Raw genomic sequence first — 18,232 nt, forward strand, 5'->3', positions numbered from 1 at the left:
GAAGCCGTTTACGAAAAATTAGAATCGCAGACACAAGTGAAATCGTGAAGCTGACAGTAGCCACCTGGATAAATAACATTCGCAAGTCAAGCAGTATTTCAAAAAAAAAAAAAAATGAACATCGATTTGGATCCAACTGGACACCCCTGAGATCTGACGGAAGCAGAGGCACCCACGCCCCCCCCACCCCCGAGAAGAGGACACTTGCGGAGAAAACGTGGCGTAAGTCAGACTCGAGTTAGTCTAATCCTTTTATATACGGATATCATGTAATAAATTTATAGTCGAGGCACAAAATATTTTTTATCGTAATACCCACGCGGCAGTAGGAATAGGTAGTAGGAATTAGAAAAAAAAAAAAGCAATTACAATACCCACAAAATTGGTTTTACATATGTACCGTTGAAAATGGGGTTATTTAATACCAAACCCGTTAGTAACACGGGCGACGCTCAAATCCAAATTTTAAATCACCTAGAGAACCACAGTGTAATGCACGAAGCTCAAGGAGCGATTATCTGCGTCACACTTGCCCTCACATCCATACTACTAATTTCGAAAATATACAAAGCATATAAGGCATGCATGAATGCACATGCTATGCAAGCGGCAAAAGCTCACGCAGCCGTAGTCGACACCGTCTAAAAGAATTCGAAAATTTTAAAACATGCGTTCGAACGCAGCCTCAGCATAATAAATTCTTTACCGATAACCATTTTTCCTTGTCTCCTTGAATGGACGAAGTAACAAAGCTCATCCAATTGAATATACAAAAACTAAAACATATACACCTGACTATACAACAGGAACTGGTCAGAAAACTAAGGAAAAGTACCTTAGCCAAACGCCTCACGGAAGCGGAAGCGCTTGTGAAACAGATTAAAAAATTGTCGTCTACGTTACTAGACACAACCCACGGCTCAGAAATCATAAAAATAACCGAAAAGGCGGACCAACTTTTGAACGCAATTAAGGCGTCAATCGAAAAGGGTAGACCAAGAACACTCAAGGAAATTGCGCTAGCCGTCCTATTTTGCCTCAGGTTACAAAGAAAACCGAAAATGGCTAGCATACTCGAAATAATCAAGACTACATCGTCTATAGTTCCGCAATTCGACGGAAACATAGACAAACTGAAAGCCTTCGCTGACGCTTTAAACTTGGTGAAAACATTTGAAACACCGGAAAACAAAGCAACCATAATTAACGTCATACTAACCAAACTAGAGGGACGGGCGAGAAATGCATTCACTGAAACACCGACATCGGTGAGCGAGATAAGCAAAATTTTAAAAGCTAAAATAACGACCAGCCCACCGGAACAAGTTCTAGCTAAAATGGCTAACTTAAAACAAAACGGTGGAATCGAACAATTTTGCCTGGATTTAGAAAAATTGGTGTTCAGTTTGGAAACAGCGTACACCGCTAAAGAAATTCCGCCCCAAGTTGCCAAATCTATGGCAAACAAAGAAGGCGTCAAACATTTAGCCGGAGGGTTAAAAAACGAAAAAACCTCGCTCATCATAAGAGCAGGGAATTTCAATTCATACTCCGACGCGATGACTAAAGCGTTGGAGGAAAACTTAAATAATGCGAGCGCATCAGTATTTGCATACTCGCAAACCAACAGAAACGCCAACCGTTTCAACAACAACGTTGACACACATTATAATAATTACAGGCGCAGGCCAAACGACTTCCATAACCGCGGTAGAAACCAAAACAATTTCAACCGCAACAATTTCAACCAAAATAATTTCCAAAACCAACCGCGTAATAACTATAACCGTTTTGGCCAGCAAAACCAAGTTCGAGACCAATTCTCAAACATAAACCCACAGCGAAATAACAACAACAACAATAGGCGGAATACAAATTTTAACCGCCCTCAGCAATACATCCGCCTAACGGGAAACGAGTCACAACCGACGGATGCCCTCCAGTCCGAACCGGCATTGACATTGGAGGAAAACAAACATTACGGAGACCAACATTAAATATTTTTAAATGCGACGTGAATTGTTCAATGTTCGTTACACTATACTTACAAATGTCAAGCAAACCATGTATATTAATAATTGATACAGGCGCTGACATCTCAATAGTAAAAGAAGAAAAAATTAACGGAAAACAATTAATACACCCCGGAAATAGATGCATTATTAATGGAGTTACGGAGGGAAAGACCGAATCCATAGCGAGCACAAATACAAATATCATTTTTGACGATATCCAAATTCCACACCAATTTCAAATCGTCAACAACAAGTTTCCTATAATTGCAGATGGCATTTTAGGCAGAGATTTCCTCACCAAATATGAATGTAACCTATGCCTCAAAACATGGCTAATGACCTTCAACTATGAAAACACCAAAATTGAAATTCCGATTCAAGATAGCTGGGAAAACAATTACATTATTCCCCCTAGATGCCAAATTATAAAACACTTCCCGTCACTCAACCTAAACGATGATGCCCTTGTGATCGCACAAGAAATCAAACCAGGCATTTTTTGCGCAAACACAATAATAAACCCAAACTCACAATTCATTACAATAATTAACACAAATACCACACCAACATCAATCCCAAAAACCTTTGCCCCCACCACTATCCCCCTTAAAGAATACACCATAAATCACATTACAACGGAATTAGGAGAAAACCCAAAAGGTAGACACGAGAAACTGATTAAGGAACTCAATTTGAATCATACACCCCAACATGCCCAGGAGAAATTAACAGAATTATGCACTAAATACAACGACATTTTTGCACTAGAAGACGACATATTGACAACCACCAACTTCTACAAGCAAACCATTCACCTTCAAGACAAGACACCCGTTTACATAAAGAATTATCGAACCCCGGAAGCACAAATTTCAGAAATAAATAACCAAATCAGCCACATGCTAAATAACAAAATAATCCAAAATTCCACCTCACCATACAATTCTCCCATCCTCTTAGTCCCAAAGAAATCAAATACTCAAGATAAAAAATGGCGATTAGTGGTTGACTTTCGACAACTAAATAAAAAGATAACCCCAGATAAATTCCCCCTACCAAGAATCGACGAAATCCTCGATCATTTGGGCAGAGCCAAATATTTTACAACCCTAGACTTAATGTCAGGTTTCCACCAAATCGAACTTGACGAAAAATCAAAAAAGTACACAGCATTTTCGACCTCTAACGGTCACTACGAATTCAATAGGTTACCATTCGGTCTAAATATATCACCAAATAGCTTTCAGAGAATGATGTCCATAGCACTTAGCGGACTCCCACCTGAATGTGCATTCCTTTACATCGACGACATCATCGTCGTCGGCTGCTCAATAAACCATCACCTTATTAACTTGGAAAACGTTTTCAAACAATTACAAAACTACAACTTAAAATTAAATCCCAAAAAATGCTCCTTCTTCAGACCAGACGTAACATATCTAGGTCACAACATTTCAGCGGCAGGTATACAGCCCGACCAATCAAAGTTTTCAGCGGTAACAAACTACCCCACACCATCAACAGCAGATGAAGTGAGGCGTTTTGTTGCCTTTTGCAACTATTACCGGAGGTTCATACAAAATTTCGCAGAAATAGCGTACCCATTAAACAAATTGCTCAGAAAAAACGCAAAATTTGATTGGTCTCCCGAATGCCAAAATGCATTCAATAAATTGAAAAACGAACTTATCTCACCAAAAGTTCTCAAATTCCCCGATTTCACACAAGAATTCACCCTAATAACCGATGCTTCAAAAATAGCATGCGGCGCCGTCTTAGCCCAAGTAAACGACGGTATAGAACTACCCATTGCATACGCAAGCAAAGCCTTCACAAAAGGTGAAGCCAATAAATCGACAATTGAACAGGAATTGACAGCAATTCACTGGGCAATTACGTACTTTAGACCATACCTCTACGGGAGGAAATTCACAGTAAAAACGGATCACAGACCGTTAGTATATTTATTTTCAATGAAAGATCCCTCATCAAAACTCACAAGAATGAGGTTGGATCTTGAAGAATTCCATTTTGATGTAAAATACGTTCAAGGTAAGCTAAATGTGACTGCAGATGCGCTATCACGAATAGCAATTAATTCCGAGGCACTTAAAACTATAAAAGTCCTGGGTATACAAACCAGAGCAATGACTAGAAAACTAAACGAAACGAATAACGACACAGAAATTACAGACAATAATTCAAACCCCGACGATACTGAGTCTGATCAGCTCAGAGCGTACGAGGCTATTGAACCCCGAGAATGGCAAAACCTACCTAAACTTCTATGCGGACGCGCATTAGAAATGAATAAAGAAACAAACGCTAGCGGAAACAAAAATTTGAAATGCGCAATAATGAATAAAAAAAGAACCGAAGAAAAGTCGTCGACAATAATTGAAAATGCAAGCAACACAAAAGAATCCCTGGGAAAACTAGTAAAGAAAGTTGAAAATATGGCCAAAAACTTGAAAATTAGCATGATAGCTCTAGCGTTATCAAGCGTAATTTTCCAAATATGCAGCGTGCAAACCTTTAAGAAGATTTGTAATGACACGCTCAAAGACTTGCAAATAGTGCTCTACACACCCAAGCGTGTGATAGAAAGCCAAAACGAAAGGTTCGAAATTATAAAAAACAATCACGATACACCCACTGGTGGACATACAGGAGTCACCAGACTATACAAAAAGTTAAGCAGACTCTATTCTTGGAGTGGCATGAAAAAAGATATCAGTAGCTACATCAAGAAGTGCATAAAATGCCAGCAAAATAAACACACAATACGAACAAACGAAAATTTCGTCGAAATTAAAACACCCCAAAAAGCATTCGACTGCGTATCGATTGACACAATTGGACCATTTAACAGATCCAATAATGGAAACCGATACGCACTGACCATTCAATGCAACTTAACAAAATACATCATTATTAAACCCACAATAGACAAACAAGCATCCACCATAGCCAAAGCCTTCATAGAAAACTTAATTCTGGTCTATGGAATTCCAAAACTCATCCAAACAGACCAAGGAACTGAATATAAGAACGAGTTATTCGAAAACATAGCTTCATTACTGAAGCTTAAACAAAATTTTTCCACTCCATATCACCCTCAATCAATAGGAAGCCTGGAAAGGAACCATCGTTGTCTTAACGAGTACGTAAGGCAATTCGTCAACCAAGCACAGAGTGACTGGGATGAATGGTTGCCTTACTACACATTCTGCTACAACACAACACCACACACAGATTTCTCATACACTCCATTCGAGTTAGTTTTTGGAACGAATGCTAAATTACCACAAAACCTCACAACAAGCACATATGTAGAACCAATTTACAACATGGATTTATATTACAAAGAACTTAAATATAAACTACAAATAGCATCAAATACCGCTAGGGAAATAATCGATAAGGTAAGAAAAGCCAGAAATGAGACACAGAAAACCATGGCTAGACCATCAAAAGTAGCCATTAATGATCTAGTATTTCTATCAAACGAAAACAGATCCAAATTAGACAAAGTATACGTAGGACCATATATAATAATTGACATTAAACACCCTAACGTAACAATAAGAGATGATCAAACCAATAAAGTCCAGACTGTACATAAAAACAGAATAATACCATATGAGCAACCCCACCCTAAGGGGAAAGGGATACCTAGTTAGCAGTTAATCCTTCCGACAGTTATTATCAAATGTAAAATGTATATATTAGTTAGTTAGCAGTTAATCCTTCCGACAGTTATTATCAAATGTAAAATGTATATATTAAACAAATATTAAAAATAAATATATTTATAAGCAAATAGAACACCCAACGAAGACAATCCGTATAATCATATTATAAGGATAATCTTTATAAACAAACTTAATTTTTACCTGAATACACGAAAAATGTACATATCACAAACATTGAATAAACACTAAAATTGTAAGGTCAGACGAATCTTTCCACCTAATTTAACTTGAATGACTTCTCAATGTTACGTCATTCTCCGAAAGGGGAAAGGTGTAATATGATCACGCTTAAACCCAACTCATCAATATTCAAGACCTCTAAGGCAATAAACCACCCCCGAGGGCGCTGGGCGATATAAACATAAAATGTGATACGATACCCGAGCCAGCAATCTGGCCCAAGGGTTCGTTTACTATTTATGATTGTATAACTCGACGCGCACCAAGGGCAGCGGCGAGTTTGTCTTCCTTCCGCCCCGCTGCGAGTTTAGCTAGCAGCAGAAATTTAACCAAACATGTGGCGCGCATCCGGCACACATGTTTCAGCACTTTCTTTTCCTATTTACTTTGACCCACAAAGAAGTGCTTTCTCTCTCTCTCCGAAGAACGCGTCTGACCAAGGCCATCACAGCCCACTCTAACTGCTGGTGCGATGCTCCGCCCAGCATAATTTGTAAATATTCTGTGTAGAGTTTAAGCCTATTTTTGTAAACTAGTATTTAAGCCCCGAGAGTCTTTTCTTTGAAGATAGATGTCAGTTGACAGTACACAGTAGAGAGGCGACGCTTGTACGAATAAGCGTTTGTGTTTATTAATTTACCAAATCCGAAAGTCTACGCCACTGAATGGCGTAAGATCCTTCTTCTCGTTTACACCGCTCCCCTAACCAATTTAGTGACGAAACGGCCTCACCTAGTACCATAGACCCGTCTTGAGTTTGAGATCCCTCCCCCCTCTCTAAGGGGGGGCTGCCATACAAATGAAACACAAATTTCTGCATTACTCGAGAATTATTCAAGCAAATGAAATCAAATTGGACATATTCAGGTATTAGGGTGCAATAAATGTTTCTATGGTGGTAAGACTCCCCACCCCCCTCTCTAAGGGGGGACTGCCATACAAATGAAACACGAATTTCTGCATTACTCGAATTATTCAAGCAAATGAAACAAAATTGGGCATATTGAGGTATTAGAGTGCAATAAATGTTTTGGTGGTTAAATACCCCTCCCTCCTCTCTTAGGGGAGGGGGTGCTGCCGTACAAATGAAACATATATTTCTGCATTACACGAGAATTAATCATGCAAATGAAACCAAATTTGGCCGTACAAATTTCTGCATTACTCGAGAATTATTCAAGTAAATGAAACCAAATTCGGCATATTGAGGTATTAGAGTGCAATGAATGTTTTTGTGGTGGTTAGATACCCCACCCCCCTCTCTTAGGGGGGACTGCCATACAAATGAAACACAAATTTCTGCATTACACGAAAATTAATCAAGCAATTGAAACCAAATTTGGCATGTGGAGGTTTTAGGGTGCAATAAATGTTTCTATGATGGTTAGACTCTCCAACCCCTTCTCTAAGGGGGGGGGGTGAGGGGGGATGGTGCTCTGCCATACAAATGAAACACAAATTTCTGCATTACTCAAGAATTGATCAAGCAAATGAAACCAAATTAGGCATGCGAAGATTTCAGAGTACAATAAATATTTCTATGGTGGTTGATGGTGGTTAGACTCTCCACCCCCTCTCTAAGGGGGGGCTGCCATACAAATGAAACACAAGTTTCTGCATTACTCGAGAATTAATCAAGCAAATGAAACCAAATTAGGAATATGGAGGTTTTAGGGTGCTATAAATGTTTCTATGGTGGTTATTCTCTCCACTCCCTCCCCAAAGGGGGGGGGGGAAGGGTTCCAATACAAATGAAACTCAAATTTCTGCATTACTCGAGAATTAACAGCTTTCCATTAATGAAACCAAATTTGGCATGTGGATGTTTTAGGGTGCAATAAATGTTTTCACGGTGGTTAGACACTCCACCCGCTCTCTAAGGGTGGGCTGTCATACAAATGAAATACAAATTTCTTCATAACTCGAAAACTAATCAAGCGAATGGAGTCAGATTTGGCATGTGAAGGTTTTACGAGGCATGAAACGTTTCTATGGTGAATACACTCATCCCCGCTCTCTAAGTGGGGCTGCCATACAAACGAAACACAAACTTCTGCATAACTCGAGAACTAATCAAGCACAATTTGGGATGTGAGGGTTTTTGGGTATGAGAAATGTTTCTATGATGGTATGACACCCCTCCCTGCTCTGGAATGGAGAGGGTATCCCATAAAAATATTACACATATTTCAACCAAAAATATTCCAGCCATACATGACAATTGAAAATTTTCGGAAAACTCTGAAGGAAAAAAGGAAAATTCGGAAAATTAAATTTCCATATGTTCTACAATTACATAGTGACAAGTGCTGTCACTCCATTTGATGTTTGCGCTAGCGAAATTGATCTTTGTTCGAAACTGGAAATGGATTTTAATGTGATGAAACGCACTCCTATATCTTCTTCTATCTATACCAAAAAAAGGATCGCCGGATGTCAAAAAACAAATTTTGGGCGGGACGGAGTTTGCTGGGTCAGCTAGTCAACAATAAAACATTACAGGTCGATCTGATAAGGAAAAGCATATCCAAACACCAAAGCATTGCCGGAATATTCGATTGACATTCACTCCAAATCCATGCTGAACTATGTGGTGCAGAAATCCAACCGCTCAACAATAATTTGGAGGCAGAAGGCGATCTTGGGGTTCATACTTGTACTTCGGTACTACTGCACCTGAAGTCTGATGACTTTCAAACCACCAAAAAGTCTCCTGTGTTCGTTAAAAGGCAGAAGCCATTAATGCCCAAGAAATATGTTTAATAAATAAATTTCGTATGTTTTTATTTTTTTTTATATATCACAATGGTTTGGTCATAATCGTAACTGTGGCAGGTGTCCTGATTTTCGACTCCGACCAGATGGTATCCCTAGTCTAAGGTAACCCTAAGTCATATGCGATGGTGTCTCGTACACAACCCTCTTGTCTCTTTTTTTAATGCTGATGACACAAACACAACGATTTTGCTTGACACGAGGTCCAAGAGAAAAATCACTTCGGATAGTCGATAGTGTGTTGTGAATGAAAGATGTCGCACACAGCGGTGCAAAATCGCAACTTCGAATCCGGGATGGAGGCTCGATGAAATCATACATCGCGTCGGTTTTCATGCCATCTGGTGGAGAGTGCTTGTGTATTTTTGTCAAGGGTAGATTGAAGTGGTTACCATAGTGTTGTGTTTTCTTTATTAGAAATGTGGAATAAAGGTTGTGGTTAAGCAAATATACGAGCAGCTGCGAAGAAGACCGCCGCGTTGGATGACTGCTTTTTGATCTTATAATTGGTCTTTTTCAAGACTAGCGGCGATAAACTACAAAGAAAACCGTTCGCGGTGCATACTCAGTGCAGTACCTGAATTGACAATAAGGAAACAACTTTTCAACACAACCCTTTCTTTCAACTTTAGCGTAAATAATACCATGATCAATTTCAGGGCACACGCGACTAGTATGCACACTGCTGCTCTCTCGCCTTCCGGCACTGGCTTAATGATGAGGACAATTGCGTGTGCAAAAATTCGCTCTGCGACAAAGCCCTGGTTTTTGGTGTCGTCTCCGTGTCGATGGTTTGATTCAGTCTCTTACTCGCTGCCACACAGTTTGATATCTCGTCTCAGTTGGTTGGGTACATAAATGTGTGTATACATATTCAAACAAGCTTCCAATTTTACGAATGAACACAAAAACCAAACGAAGCTCAATGTCACGGCGATAGCGGCAGAACTGCTTTCGGCATTTTTTTTCTTTTTTGTTGCGTTTCACTTTTTTTACGGCTATTACGGCAAACAGCGTTGGACCGGAACGGCACTGGCGCAGGGTGGAAGTCCCCTCGGAATGCCCCAAGCAGCACTTTAAAGCTCTGTCCTTGCCAGGGATTCGTCATTTGTGGAGGAAAAAGGAAAAACAAAAAGTTAGTGGCCATTCGCTTTTGTATGTGTGTGTGTGCCGCATTATGAGCATGACTTGATTTTGATTACCGTTGACATATATCTGTTTCTTGTAAATATGGCATTTCGTGAACGCCGCACGTGTCCCTTTCTGTTATATTCGTGCAATACAGTAATTATTTGTGTTGTTTCAAACTATGGCGAATTGGGGTGGTAGATTTTACTTTGGGTGACGATAAAATGCTAATGGAAATGCAAAAATCGGAAAAAGCTTAAGGAAAACTTTTCCAACATCCCAATTATAATTAAAACGCTGAAAATTAACTGACGGCAAGGGCGGCAGAATGTCGCACTGTCGTCACCGGGATCAGAATGATTGGAGCTACGGCTTAATGCGAGAAAAATAATTGGATCCCGGGCACCAACTCCGGATGATCGATGTACGCATTGGTTCATTTCGCAGAAGGTCAAAATGAAGCTCACCATATCGCACACCCACGGGAAAAGTTATTTTTTGTCTGTTTTCCAGCTAACAAGCTCAGCTGCTCGCAATCTACACTGATGATGAAGGAAATGAGATAGGCATCCGCATTCTCCCAGTCAACCAAATCCGACTACACTTGGTGCTGTTTGATAGTGGCCGGAGTCCACTCTGAGTGGATCACAAGGAAAACATATTCCGAACTTTGCCGTCCCAGCGTTCAGCCGGTCCCATTAATTTGAAAACTTTTCAGCCACCATTATAATGGGGGAATCTTTTTTACATCTCATCCTCTTTCCCTGTCTGATATAATGCTTTATGAGCTATTTGCATAATTTTCCACTTCCGATCTCCGTTTACACGGGTGTACGTTGTCTGCCCCCAAAGGAGCGGAATCAAGATAACTTGAGCAAATGGACCGTTTTCACCGTCCGAGAGCTCCTGATACTGCTGTTTACGAGAAAATGGTTTCATTTGAAGCAAAATTCAGCTTGCTTTAGTTTAACTCGGGGCAAACACAGGGTTCTCGCAGGTGCAAAGGGACTGATTAGATTAAATCGGATTTAGACCATAAGCTCGGTAGTAACAGCAGTCGTAGAGCCGATTTGGAACGGTTATGCAGAGTTTGTTGCTCGTTAGAATTACTGGAATGATGTTACATTGCTTGGAATGTGTTGAATAAATTCACTCAGACCTCCGTTGAATACCCTTTCAAATCTAATAACAACGGCACAGAATTTTCAAACAGGTACCTAAATTGTAACGATTTCCAACAGTTCTGTTACATGTCTCCCTTGAACACGGTGAATCGCTCCATCACACGGAACGGAAACAATTCAGCGCTCCCTACGTATTTCTCGACCCCTAATATCCTGCATTGAAGTCAAACAAAGGGCCATTGCAGTGTGACGTTCGCCCACCCACTCCCCTAGCATTAGAATGAGCGTTGTACCGAATGGTGAACGCGTTACGGGGTGAAGTTGTGAAGGAACACCTGTCGGAGAAATGTGTGGAGTGAAGTGGAGCCCGCGAACCCCCGAGAGATTATTCCGCTGTAGCATCAATTGAGTTCACAAACACTCACAGGCGGAAACGGCAAGCGGTTATACACCCTGCTGGTGACGGGTTTATTCGATTGTCAAGTGGTGATTGCCTGAAAGCACATTATGACGATTGCAAAATTTTGTGCAATCTTTTATAATGTGCTTTGTTTTAATGAATTTTCGGCAAAAAAATCATTGCAGTTGTACATTTGCTCTAGGATTGTTTGACATAGCTAGCCGCTCGTGATTCGAAATAAATCAATGGTGAAACGCAGATATATTCACCTGCTTTTGAGGATGAAAAGAAAACCCGTGGCCAACAAGATCAAGTTGTCACGTGAAAAATGGCAGAAAACAGCAAAGTTTGAAATACTCAAAACCGACAAGGCAAAAACAGTATAAGAACCTTTTATATTTACCGGATTTTTTTGTAAGTGAAACTCATGAAAATGGAATATACGAATGCAATGTGAAAACTACAATAGAGTTAGGATCACGGTGAAACTACACTATAAACACATTGTGATTTTTATTGCGTAGTGCTTATTACACATAAGTTGGATAAACGTTGTTTCGAAGTAATGAACTAAAGTAACATTATTAGTTTTTGTGTTATTTGTATTTTCATCTTTAAGTTTGCGACTGTTAAATGCCATGTTGGTCATACTGAACTCATGCACTTCGTTCACATTATTGAAGACGTTTAGGCATGCGCTGAAACATAGCTTATTCTCACATAAATACGGCCGAACGAATTTAGTTCGTCCGAATGATAGTGAGAATTGCTTGATTGGCTTACAGCGTGAGGTATAATATGGCAGGTTCACCAGATCGTTCCGTGGATGATTCCTTAGAGTGTATCAGAGCATATCAGGTGTATGTATTGAATATCTATGGTAAAGACAAAAGTACAAGAGATACTCAACGTTCAGCTACGATGGTTCTTAGTGTGAAAATTGTAACCAAAGCCAAAGAAATCCTCTATTGGGCGGCACTGGGGCAAGTTTGTTGGGTTACGATTTTTCGGCACGAACGGTATCTTTTTCTCCTCAAGATACGCCAGCGTCTTCTTGGCGTAATGGGAAGACGCCTTGTCCGGCCAGAAGACGTACTTCCCATCCGCGTGATGCTTCTTCAGGAACGGCAGCAGGATTTTATCGAGGCACTCTTCTCGATAGATTTGTTGGTTGATTGCCAGATCGCTCGGTTTAAACCAAGGCTTTGAAATGCCCCGATCGGAAATGGCGATGTACAACATAACCTTTTTTTCAAACTTGTACTTGAACTTGTATTTCACTTCAGGCGGTGTGGATGACTTGTCGCTGGAGTAGTAATTATCATTTCCTGGAATATGCGTTTTGGACAGCGGAAAATAGCTTTCGTCGTCCAGAACGAAAGACGTCCCGCTGAATTTTTTGGTCATCCACCGACACTGTGATTTAACCGTCTCAATCTGCTCCTCCGTGTACTCCGGCGACCTCGTCTTTTTCCTGCAGACGATTCCTTCCATCTTGAGGGTCCGATGGATCAATACGTGGGAGCAGCCATATTTCCGACCGGCGTCACGCAGGCTGGTTGCGTCCTTGTTGTCAAACAGCTTCTTTAACGATGTCTTCCTCTGCTTCGTCATTATCGTCACCAGACGACCACTTCCGACCTTCCGCTCTACGTTCAGGAAACCCACGATACGACATACCGTACTGACAGGTACATTTTCTTCCTTAAAATGTGCCACCGTGAACTTTTTTCCTTGCTGGAAATGCGTTTCGTAGAACCGTACAATGCGTTCGCGGAGAACGTGCTGTTTCGACGCCATCTTTGCTTTGACTAAATTCAAACTAGCAAAACCAAACACGCCTACTGTTTCTAGGGAGCCCAAAGAACAATTTTCTTGGTGAAAGAAAATTTTATGCTCTTTATTTGAGTTACTGAAAGGTATTGAAAAAATTCTCATTTTTTATTTAACACCCGTTAATCAAGAAAATGAAACCAAATTAGACATATGGAGGTTTTAGGGGGCAATACATAAATTTACATAATTACATAAACATAAATTTCTGCATTACTCGAGAATTAATCAAGCAAATGAAACCAAATTTGGCATGTGGAGGTTATAGGGTGCAATAAATGTATTCACGGTGGTTAAATACTCCTCCCCTCTCTTAGGTGGGGCTGCCATAAAAATGAAACACAAATTTCTGCATAACTCGAGAGCCAATCAGGCAACTGGAGCCAAATTGAGCATATAGAGGTTGTAGGGTACAATAAATGTTTCTATGGTGGTTAAACAATACACCCCCCTCTCTTAAAGCGTTGGGGGTTGCCATACAAATGAAACCCAAATTACAGGGGGCACACAAACACAAACTTTTGCATAACTCGAGAACTAATCAAGCACAATTTTGGATGTGAGGGTTTTTGGGTATGAGAAATGTTTCTGTGATGATATGACACCCCTCCCTGCTCTGGAATGTAGAGGGGGTCCCATAAAAATATTTCACATATTTCAACCAAAAATATTCCAACCAAACATGACAATTGAAAATCTTCGGAAAACTCTGAAGGAAAAAGGGAAAATTCGGAAAATTAAATTTTGCGGTAAAGAACAAAAATACCACTTTTCACGAAAATCTCAGAACGAATATATCGGCTTGGCATGGAATGGCTGTATAACCACTCTGATTCCAACATTATTTTCAACGATCCCTTAGTATTGTGCAGAAAAGGTGGCCAGCCTTTATTCAAACAAGACGTAGTAATTTTTAACACGCATACGCTCTGCGATGCAAGGAGTGCTACTTGTCTTTGTATGACCATAGGCTTGTTTCAAAAGTAATGATAACGCATATTTTCTCTTAAGCAACTCCGAACTGTAGTAAACACGTATGAAACCGGAAACAGAGAGAAAAATATACATCAATTTGCAGTGAATACATAAAGCTTGTTTACGAGGGACTTTGATTTTTCATTGCGAGCACGTATCGATTCTGGAGCTTGGGTTTACTTACCGAGTTTCCTGAGAACACCACATCACTTTGCAACAGATAAAATATTGAAGAAACTCGAAAAAACTTTACCATCATCATCTGTTTCACAGATGATCAACTCATTACTAAGAGAGAGAAAAAAACACTAAATCATTCCTGAGTACTTGACACCTACGCAGAAGTTTAACGCCGCATAGAATCCAGAAACCGAGAAGAAGAAAAAACTGGGAAAAAGAGAAACACTAAATCACTTGATTAGCACTTTCCGGGATTGGGTGGCACTGGGTAGAACTGACGATACATTGCTCCAGTTCCACATCTCAAGCGCAACTTTGATTGCACTAGTTGTTTCCACTGGGAATGGGTAGCGGGGAAAGTTTTATTTCGAAATTTATTGCCTTTGACGATTTCCACACTTGCGACTGACGTTTTGAGAAAAGTTTACCTCCTGCACTAGCTGGATTCAGCTAGTTTTAGTTTGGCTCCTGTCTGTGTGGATGCTTTTATGTTTTCAAAAAACGACATTAATTTGCACGAATATGATATTTACATCAGATCCACTTTGCATAACGAGGCCGATAGGTCACCTTTGTGGGAAACGGAGTGCGAGATTTAATAGAAGTGAACATTGTTGGAAGGCTGGGAAACAATCCAAATACTGGAAAGCAATCTTCCGAAAAACACTTACACATGTCCACGCGATGTGAAAATTCCATGTTTTTGTTTGAATTCGAACATGATTCTCGCTAGTGTTGAGTGTCTATCCCCAACACGAACAATGATACACAAACATAGACATGTGAAAACAAACACGATGTTTATAATTCAAGAACATCATGTACAAACATATCACCCGATGTCGCAGTATTCATTGCTTTCGTTTCGTTTCTTTTCATACACGGAAAGAAATTATTCATCCCAAAACATTTCTTCGTAGAATACTTTTTCACAGAAACGAACTTGAAATTTAGTTCGCATTTCAAAAATTGCACGAACTAAGAGGCTATAAGTTCATGCACCAAAATATATATTTTTATTGAGGCTCATATGGCGTCAGCCTAACGGGGTCGGGAGTTCAATATTTTGACAATGTTTGCTTACAACTATGTTAGTAATACGTAACCGATTACTCGCGGTTGGCTCGAGGTTAGTATTACAAGTGTTCTCATAATTGGGATGTCGCAGTCTTCAGTGCTCTGTACGTGTACCCGACATGGGATACTTCCTATTGGGATGCAGCTGACCGTTAATCAGCAACGACCCCCTAGTCTGCACCCCATATCTAGCGTGGTGCGTCTTTTTCGACTCGAGGAATCCAGGATAGAATGATCACTAGCCGGCGCAATCATCAGCTCGTGTAGAATTGTCATGAGCGGTACAACCTTTGGCTCTTGTTGAATCATCAGTGGACTGCACAACCTTCGGCCCGTGTATCTGTAAAGAGTGTGTGTATGTATTGCCGCGACTAAGTAAAAGTTTATAGATCGTTCATGCACATTATGCACGTCTGATTAAATAATCCTTGGTTTCGTTCAAAGAAAACATTCTCTGAATAAAAAGAAGCTTTCTATTTTTTTTGCGTGCATGTTGGCAATTAAAGTCTGGGGAGCCGACTGCATAGCGGGCGACGTCGTACAAATGCTGACCAAAAAATTAAATACCCAAAAATTTGTTTTAGATGCAACCTTCAGCGGCACACAGCAGAACCAGCAGAGAAATTTCAGCGGCTAAAACACACCATTAATTTCTCGATGTTATCACAAACTGAATGAAGGAAAAAACTAAAAGCTACACTTACACTGCACTACATATGCTATGTGTGCATGCGATTGCATCATCCTTTCTTCTCCTCTTCTCCGCTCGTTTTATAGCTCGGGTCGCGATCGTCGCGAACAAGCAATATTGGCCATTTGTATTCAAAGATCCAGCCAAAATTGTTGCTCCCGTGGTCGAGTGGTTAGCGTCACGTCTAACATGTCACTGCTGAATAATTCAATTTTAGTACTTGTTCAAATAGCTAATAATAGCGAATGTTCCATGAATTCAATATATAAATTGATGCGTGCACTAAATAATGATATCAAATGTGAAAAACTCTCATATCAATCGATGTTTATTTTGTTCAGAACAGAAAAAGAGGTTTATTTTATTTGCCCAATATTTTTGATGAAGCACCCATTGTCATGAAAGGAAAGCATTTTTTCCATGTCAACATACCAACACACCACGCGTTGAGTGGTGGTGGTGTGGTGTCCGATTCGCTTCTTCTACTCTACGCACTGCCGGTGCTTGGGGTGAAAATGCAAGAGAAACTGTACACCATGTTCGAACATCATGTAAAACATTGGGATTAAACATCGTATTTCCAAACATACCACGAATACACACATGTCACATTTTCTAACATAGGTACGAAAAAATCATGTTTGTACTCAAACACAAAACTGTGAACAGCAGCGTGGACATGTTTATTCCGGACGCAGTGTTTTTCGTGAAACATGGAAGACTGCTGGAAAGCCTCACGGGTAATGGAGGATTTTGTTTAATGAAAATCCCGTTCAACGCAACTCAAGACGTACATTCCCGCTGTTGGTGTTTTAATCATGAAAATCCTCAAAAGGCGGACCGAAGAAGTACACGTAAAGTGAGTTAGTAATGGCTGCGCCCAAATTTATACATGGAAGCAGCGAGCCATAACAGCGATATCATCATGATTCCTGACTATTACAGAATAGAAATCCCAGAGATTCACGCTTCCCAAATCATTGTGTGATGCAGAATCTACTAATGATTTGATTCTGTTTTACCAAGTTTAGACAAGGTATCGTCCATCCGCAAGTAACATCGTTTACCGAGTTAGGAAACTGAAGCGTTTATATGTATGAGCTCATGGGAGCCATCAATCGCCAATCGGCATGTGATGCCGCAGAAGGTAAACTTAGGCTGCCATGTGAATATAATTCACCCCTACAAAAAGGAATCCGAAACGGAAGTAAACAGATCACAACAATGGTATACAGCTAGAAATGTGCACCGAGGGATTTCGGTTCCAAACAAAACCAATCTCGCATGTGAGAAGAAGCCGAAAATTATGATTTCCGATGATCAAACACCTCTAGCCAATGAAATATCAGCCATAGCAACTTTCCACAATTCAGGAGAATTTTTAAACAACATGTTGTTAATATTAATGTCAATAAATATGAAAATAATAAGAAGATTGAGTGACATTTCATATGAATCTAGAAAAAGTTTCCCACCGGCATCGATCGCTGTCACTTTTGTTCTGTAAATCCGACCCGCTAACATTATTCACCTTCAAAGTAATACATGTGTTCCGCTCAACGAAATTGCTTATAAATCCAATCATCGAGTACGCCACCCACTCAACCACCACCTGGTATCTCTTCGACAAAGGTGTGTTTGTGTATCAGTGTGCTCACCGTACACAACCTTTGTATCGTGCATGTTATACAGGGTGATTTTTCGGAGGTTTGTTTTTCAAACATTCATTTCTGACAGCTCATGCGTGATTCGTGACATGTATCAATGTGAAAAAATGCTCAAATTGTATTGCCATTCCATCCTGAGAAGACTTACGGCCGAGCAACGTTTACAAATCATTAAATTTTCACCTAAAGCGCATTTTTCTCTATGCATTTTTCATCGAACACGAACGACCAAAAATGCATACAGAAAAATGCACTTTTTGGCACAGTTTTTTAGCCGGTATTTTCCCAAAGATGAAGAAGGTCAAGCACGCAAGACATTGGATAGCTGTTGTAAGAGTTTGATGAGCATTTAATTTCTCGTTTTGGACTTGTAAACAGCTGGCCTTGATCAATTGATTTGACATCTTTAGACTACTTCCTGTAGAGTTGCTT

General features: G+C 40.1%; 2 protein-coding genes across 3 annotated transcripts in view; one reads left to right on the plus strand and one right to left on the minus strand.

Annotated features, from left to right (window-relative positions):
- The window catches only part of LOC129775035 (galactosylgalactosylxylosylprotein 3-beta-glucuronosyltransferase P), a 128,311-nt gene that overhangs the window by 85,482 nt on the left and 24,597 nt on the right, over positions 1-18,232 (minus strand). The window lies entirely within an intron of this gene.
- LOC129774279 (probable cyclin-dependent serine/threonine-protein kinase DDB_G0292550) lies at positions 1,062-1,997 on the plus strand. The gene has a single exon (XM_055777996.1). It carries the CDS (start codon positions 1,062-1,064, stop codon positions 1,995-1,997), a length of 936 nt encoding a protein of 311 aa, XP_055633971.1.

This window comes from Toxorhynchites rutilus, chromosome 3, assembly GCF_029784135.1.
Source record: "Toxorhynchites rutilus septentrionalis strain SRP chromosome 3, ASM2978413v1, whole genome shotgun sequence".
NCBI classification, from domain to species: Eukaryota; Metazoa; Arthropoda; class Insecta; order Diptera; family Culicidae; genus Toxorhynchites; species Toxorhynchites rutilus.